The sequence below is a fragment of the Hipposideros armiger genome, unplaced genomic scaffold (assembly GCF_001890085.2).
Source record: "Hipposideros armiger isolate ML-2016 unplaced genomic scaffold, ASM189008v1 scaffold_43, whole genome shotgun sequence".
Taxonomy (NCBI): Eukaryota; Metazoa; Chordata; class Mammalia; order Chiroptera; family Hipposideridae; genus Hipposideros; species Hipposideros armiger.
Window position 1 is genome coordinate 4,864,690 of NW_017731393.1, and position 7,078 is coordinate 4,871,767.

At 59.8% G+C, this 7,078-nt stretch overlaps 2 protein-coding genes across 4 annotated transcripts in view; one reads left to right on the forward strand and one right to left on the reverse strand.

Moving 5' to 3' along the window:
* CCDC85C (coiled-coil domain containing 85C) overlaps window positions 1–5,714 on the forward strand; it is an 84,568-nt gene extending 78,854 nt beyond the window's left edge. For all 3 annotated transcript variants that reach the window (XM_019639271.1, XM_019639272.1, XM_019639273.1), the window contains 3 exons: window positions 684–779; window positions 1,582–1,680; window positions 2,469–5,714. In XM_019639271.1, coding sequence (XP_019494816.1) covers window positions 684–779; window positions 1,582–1,680; window positions 2,469–2,558 — 285 coding nt within the window. In that variant the 3' untranslated portion in view covers window positions 2,559–5,714. The remainder of the gene's footprint in view (window positions 1–683; window positions 780–1,581; window positions 1,681–2,468) is intronic.
* Window positions 5,715–6,338: 624 nt separating this feature from the next.
* CCNK (cyclin K) overlaps window positions 6,339–7,078 on the reverse strand; it is a 24,723-nt gene continuing 23,983 nt past the window's right edge. Inside the window, exon 12 of the mRNA XM_019639274.1 lies at window positions 6,339–7,078. This exon is cut by the window's right edge and continues 11 nt beyond it. Coding sequence (XP_019494819.1) covers window positions 6,895–7,078 — 184 coding nt within the window. The 3' untranslated portion in view covers window positions 6,339–6,894.

The following is a 7,078-nucleotide window of genomic DNA, read 5'->3' on the forward strand; positions in this document are numbered from 1 at the left end:
ACTGCCAGTTAGACCAGTGGTTCTCAACCTTTCACAGGGGTCGCCTAAGACCATCGGAAAACACATATTTTCGATGGTCTTAGGAACCGAGACACCGCTCCAATATCCATCTCCAGGCCCACATGCAGATACGCCCACATACGAGTACCCGGCGACCCCTGTGAAAGGGTCGTTCGACCCCCAAAGGGGTTGTGACCCGCAGGTGGAGAACCGCTGAGTTAGAGTGTTTGCTGAATCCCGTGGCCAGGTGCCTGCCCAGGGCCGCGAGGCAGGGTTCAGGCCTGGAAGAGACTCCTCGTCCTGGGGGTGGAGTGGAGCTGAATCACCCATTGGGTGGCATGGAGCGTGTGAGAGGCTTGGGAGTCCGGCCGCCCGGCGTTGGCAGGGGGTCTCTGTGTGCCTCCGCCCTCTCTGAACGGCATGTGCTGCCTTGCGTGGTGGGTCCATCCGTGTTCTTCCGCGTGTTCATACGGAGGAGCCTGCCGGGCACATGGCTCCAGGCGCTGCCGCTCGGCCCTGGCCTGGCCCTCATACCCGACTCCTCCCCCCCTCCCCCACCCCCATTTCCCCTGCCTGGGCCCTGGCCCCATAGAATCAGGGCCCTTGCTCAGTGCTGGTCACACCTGTGGCCGCCACCTGAGAGCCATTCAGGGTGAGCTAAGCCGTGCAATTCCTTCCCACAGGGCCCAGCCTGCCCGGTACCTGAGCTGTCCTCGCCCCCCTCCGCCGGCTACAGCCCTGCAGGACAGAAGCCCGAGGCTGTCGTGCACGCGATGAAGGTGAGGGCCAGGCCCTGCCCACCTGCACCCAGCTCCCCCGCCCTCAGGAGCCCGCTCCCTGGGGCCCTGCGGGACGTGGGACCTACCGTGGATCCCACGTTTGCCCTCTCTGGGGGCATCTGAGCAGCAGGCTGGGGCTTTCATATCTGTGTGGGGGACTGGATGGCTGTGTCTGCCTGGAGCGCTGTGGGGGAGGGACTCAGAGGTGCCGCATGGCGGTAGCCAGTGTGTTGTCTGTCTGCCATCCCTGCAACTGGGGAAACTGAGGCCAGGGGGGGTTAGGGGAGGGCAGGCACTCCCTCCAGGTGAGTCCCAGGCAGGACTCAGGCGAGGACTAAAGCGCAGGCCTCCCAGGCCCAGCCTGTCCTCCAGCTGCAGCCGCCTCCCTACTCAGGGCCTCCAGTGCCGGTCCCCACGAGGCGGTTGTCTCTCCTGGGGCACGTCTCCCACCGCGCGCCCCTCATCCCTGTACCTGTGTGCACACCACGGGGAAGGGTCCTCAGTCCTGCCCAGTAAGCACGCAAGCTGGGGGCCCTGGGTTGGAGTGAGTCCACCTGTCCGAGGGTCGCCCCTGCTCCCAGGTGACCCATCCTCAGCTCTGCCCCCAGTGCTGCTTCCCTTGTGTGGCATCTACAGTGTCCCTGGGGTGACAGGAGAGGACAGAAAGTGAGGAAGGACGACATGCCCTTCCTCCACATACCTGACCCCGGGACCCAGCGGCTCAGGGTCCTCGGCTCCTGTTTGCAGCAGGGTGAGGTCCGCCTGGTGGCCTCTGCCCCTGCCCCTGACCTGTGCCCTGCAGGTCCTGGAGGTCCACGAGAACCTGGACCGGCAGCTCCAGGACAGCTGTGAGGAGGACCTGAGCGAGAAGGAGAAGGCCATCGTCCGCGAGATGTGCAACGTGAGGCGCTTCCCGGAAGGGGGGCGGGGCCTCGGGGGACGGAGGGCACCCTGGCGTGACCCTGGGAACGTGGGCACAACCTCCCGGGGGGGAAGGCTGGTGACCTGGAGAGCTGGGAGGAGGCACTGGACATGGGAGCCCCGGCCCGACCTCACCCCACTGCCAGAGAATGGGGTCCCTGATCTCAGCACATCTGTCCGTCCCGGGAGAGCACCTCCCACCCCTCAGGACTGGTCTTGTTCACTCCATGTGTCCCCACCCTCGGGCCCGGTCCCAGGTGTCTGGCTCCTGGCCTCCCAGCAGGCTGGTACCCCTGCTGGGTGCAGTGCTCAGACTGAAGGTGCAGGCAGGACCCTCCACTCTGATAGACCGCGTTGCTGGGCTGCCTGGAAGGCACCCCCTGACCCACCTCACTGACATGTGCCGTCTCTGGACCCTGGCAGGGCCAGTGGCAGGGGGTTCACAGGGGCTGAGCCAGGGCCTTCTGGGGGCGGGTCTTCTGAACCCCCTCCTACGATGCCTCCTGCCTCCATGGGCTCCACTGGACAGCTGCAAGGCCGAGCCTGCATCCCAGGGGTGACTTGCTCAGGATGGCAGGTGTGGCCATGAGGGTGGATGTGCAAAGGCCTGGTCTGAATGTCTCTGGGCCTCAGGTGGCCTCAGTTTCCCCACCTGGCCTGTGGCTCTGGGGACATAGGTGATTTTGAAGAGCAGTGAGGCGAAGTGTGTGCGGAGGCCAGTGGGTGGGCTCGGTGGGCCCGCCACTAACGTCTCTCCTCTGCTCGCAGGTGGTCTGGAGAAAACTGGGGGATGCCGCCAGCTCCAAGCCCTCCATTCGGCAGCACCTGTCCGGGAACCAGTTCAAGGGGCCTTTGTAGGGCCTTTCCTCCATGGACATGAACTGTCCCTGCCCGGGGTCCCCAGAGGCAGTGGCAGGTCCTGTGGCCGAGCCCCTGTCTTTTTCTGTGATGAATTGTACATAGGACGCTGCCCACCGTGGCCCGGCTGCTGTGGGTCCGACACACTGCCGGCCGGACCGCCACCTCCCACCTCTCACACACCAGCGACCGGGAGACAGAAGCCGCCGGCTGTTTCCTGCAGCTCAGCGGCCTGGACAGCACCATCCCCACCCCAGGGCCGGGGCTTCAGGCTCCACTGGCGAGAACTGAAGGTCGCTGAGATGCCAGACCCAGGAGCCATGCCGGGCCATTCCCAGCCTTGGTGGAGGGGCACCTCAGCAAGCCCTCCGTCTCCTGGCTGCCGCCCGCACTGGACAGAGGCCACGGCAGTTGGACCTGACTGTGGGGACACCACTTCCCACCCACCTGCTGTGACCCGAACGCTGGCTCCCCAAGCACTGGGTCCCATGAGTCAGACAAGGGACTCCTGTCTGTGGCTGGCTAGAAGCTCTGGTCCCTCTCTGCCCAGCGCACCTGCTGCCAGCTGCCACTTGTTTTTAGAGTTCATGCTTCCACCCCAGCCCTCACCCTCTGCAGTATCGCCCTGCCCGGTGCCAGGCTGTGCCCTATCTTTCCCGGTCCCTCCTGCCCAGCGCCTGAGGCATCTCCAGTTCCGTGGTTCACACGGGCCAGGAACAGAGGCAGGCCAAGGGCAGAGTCTCTGGGCCAAGCGCACATGCCTCTCCCCGGATGGGTAGCACGGGGCCACGGCTGGGCCTCTGGTCAGCTGTGGCGTCCCCCAGACCCTGGCCCCATCCTGGGTCACTGTGGACAGAGCTGCATGGCCACAGTGACAAGTTCTGCCCTCCTTCGAAGGCTCCTGCGCTGGCTCTGGCTTTAATTTGCTGTGTGACCTTTAGCCAGTCACTCAGCCGTGCTCATGGTTAGAGGCTGTCAGCTGTCCCAGCCCGTCCTTGTTCACAGCATGGGAGCCGATGGTCCACCTGCTGGAGAGGCTGTGTGTGTGTGTGTGTGTGTGTGTGGGTGCTGGGGAGCTGAGGCCCAAGCTGAGTTCTGCTATTCGATGCCTCATTGGGTGAACCCTCCGCTCCCCTCTCTGAGCCTCAGTGTCCTCTGCTGTAGAATGGGACCATGAGGCCTTCCTTGAAGGGCTCCGGGGATCAAATGAGACCGTCCATGTAAATGACCCTGTATAAACTGTGAAGTGCAGTATATAAACTTAAAAACTTGTGTGAGGAACATGAGGCCCAGAGGGGGTAGGTGATCTGTGGCAGGTTATGAGTGAGATCCCAAAACCTGGAAGGCAGGCAGACAGGCCACCGTTCATGCCGCTGGAACCGCCTTGGGGTCCACTTACTCTGAAGCCCCTTGTGCGTCACCCGACATCCCTTTCCCAGTCGTAGAGGGCTGCGTGCGGCCTCACGCAGCCAGCACTTGCAGAGCCCGAGCGTGTGTCTCTATCGGGCAGGCCTCATCCAGGCCCATGTGAGGGATGGTGACCAGGTGGGAACGCTGAGCGGTTCCCTCCATCCATTTGCCACTGGCACCCTTGGGTCATACACTCTCAAGGGAAAGCTTGCGGCCTTCCTTGTGCCCAGGGAGGGCTAAGTGGGTGCTGCTGACGGCGCTAGGCCGTTCCCCTTGCCCTGGGTGTCACAGGAAGCTATGGGCTCTTTCTGGACGGAGCTTGCCATCAGGGCAGGTGGTGAGCTCCCTGTCACTGGGGGTGTGCACTTGGAATGGGGTGACCATCCATGGTCATGGTACTGGGCAATTCCTGCCCAAGTGGGCAGTGAGCTGGGGGCAGAGGCCCCCTCTGGTCTTGGAGTCCAAAGAACCACAGAGCAGCTATGGGGGGATGGGTCCACTTTGGGTGGGAGCCCACCGGTCACGTTTGGGTCCTCGGCTTTGCCACGACTGAAGATAAGCAATAAGGCGGGGCTCCTGGCATCTGCAGATCTCCTGCGAGCTGACCCCAGGGACAGCCTCACAGGGACGTTCCCCACTGGAGGGAAGTGACCCCGTCCCTAAGGCTGCAGGGGCGCCCAGAGGTCAGGCACAGCACGTCTGCTGGAACCCCACTGCCTGCCATGGAGGCAGAACGGGCGGGAGGGATCTCCTTCCTGTCTCTGAGCCAACGCGGCACGGGGGGCGCTTTCTAGGACACAACTGTCCCTGTGACGGTCATCTCGCTAATGTAATAAACTGTTAAATAAAAAGCCAGCGGCGCCTCTGCCTGACCCCACACGGGGTACGATGTGCAGTTGTGGGGGGAGCCCACAGGCTGGAGGGGCTCAGAGGGGCCTCACCACGGAGTATTTAGGGGCCAGCTCAGGGGAGTCCCAACTCTGCCACTAACAGGCAGTGTGCAGGGTGACACTGGGTGACCCTCCTCCTCCCTCTGGAGCCTTAGCTTCAAAAGGTCATGGTGGGGGGAGGGCGGGTGTTGCTGGACTCGGAGTCTTTTCATAAAGGTCCCTTTCCTCCTTTTCAAATACTCGGACTTGAGCTCTCGAAGCCCAGTGTGACACCTGTGCTGTGGCTTCAGTTCCCACTGTGACAGAGGCCACCTTTCTAGCCTGGAATTGAAATCTGCTGAGCACATTTTTTAGGGTGGCTCATTTTTATCCGATTAGCTACACATCAGTGTTTAAAGAGAAAAAAGTGACCTTTCATTTTTTTTTCCTTGAAAACTTGAGAGGAAACAAAATACTACTGATTTTTTTTTTTTTAAAGAAACAAACTGAACGCATGACTGCAGAGCGGTAGAGGTGTATATTTTTCATAATGTGGGGGGAAAACCTGCTGCTTTCTGGAATGGGCTGGAACGTCTGTCCCTGTCCCCACCAGCAGCCATGCTCTATTTTCTGTAGGACGCGACCGCCTGAGCTGGGCCAGCCCCTCCCTGGCTCCAGGCAGAGCCGGGAGCTGTGGGCTCCTGTGCCCGTTTCTACCTTCTATTGAACCACTTTGATTTGGAGGGGAAAAAAAGAAATAGAACCTTTTGATAGTGTGGTAAAAACATTGATTTGAACTATTTTAGTAAAAGGGGCACCAGAGGATTGTGATAGTGTATACTTTGCGCTAGATAAATAAAGGCTCTTTGCAAGCCTCCGTGGTGGGTGTGCAGTGCTTGTCTTGGGGGGTGGGGACGCCAGGGCAGAGGGCCGTCGCCCCTGGGAGCACCTAGCACGGGGATTCAGCTGGGCGTGCAGCCCCCCCATGGGGGAGGTAGAGACCACTCACTGCTTCTCCAGTGGCCCGTGCCCAGTCACAGGCCAGATGGAAAGGACATCAAGTCCAAACCCTTATCTAACCTGGGAACCTGTGTCTATGCAGGTACATCTGACAGTTCCAAACTGGTTTGCAACTCCCGGTTCCTCCAAAGAAAGCTAGTGCAGGCACGGGATGTGGGAGGCTGGCCCACAGGGCGCTGCCCAGGAGACGTGGGGTGAGTCAGGTCTGGCCGGCAGCAAGGCCCCTGGGCAGTGCCCCCCATTGGCCCTGTGCTTCCGACCTCACACCCAGGGGCTGCTTGAGGCCCCAGCCCCTTCCGCTCACAACACACACAGGTTTCACAACTGAGTGTACTTTGATGGTTTCCTTGGTAACCATGGTGGAACTCAGTATGTTACGTTCACACTGAAAAAATGTATCTCTATGTACAGGAATCTGCGGATCATGTAAACATACATGACTTTCCGAGTACATTCCCCCTTTTCCCTGGAGGAAAAAGAAAAAAGCCATCCAACCAGGAAACCCCTTCAAAATAACTTTAATACAAAGAATGTATATATCTCTAAATCAAAAAAGTGGTTCTTCTGACCTACTGGGTGTCACGGGACAGATCACAGAATGAAAGCGATGACAACAGCTTGACTTCAGATGGAACTGGACTATTTAAAACGGAGCATCCAGGAAAAATAGGCACTGATTTCTAGAAGGAAATTCACTCCTTACTGAAGCTATTCATTAAGCCAATATGGCTGGTTAACATTTTCACTAGTATAAAGTCACCCAGTGCAGGACTCAGCCGGCGACATCAGCTGCCACCAAGCACCGTCGGTGGCAATCGGTGCTGCCTAGGCTACACTGAAAGCCGCTGTCCCCATTCTCCAATGCGGAGGACCACCCCGATTTCATCTCATGGGCCAGTCGGCCCATTTCTTTCCATACTGCAACTGTCTCATTATACAAGGAACCCTGCTGCTCACCCACTTCAACTACTCTTCAAGTTGATTAGAAAAACTTTTGTTAAAAAAAAAAACCTAAGAAAAAAAAAAAAGGCGTCAGGTTATCTCATCCAGGCTGCCCGCCCCAGCCCCCCCACTGGAGGCATGCCGGGTGGGGGGATGGGTGGGGGCACAGGTGGCTGTCCTCCAGGGGGGACAGATGGAGGTGGGTAGCTAGCTGGTGGCAGGCCCAGGCCTGGAGGCGGGTGAGGTGGGACGGCGTGGGTAGGGGGCAGGCGTGGAGGT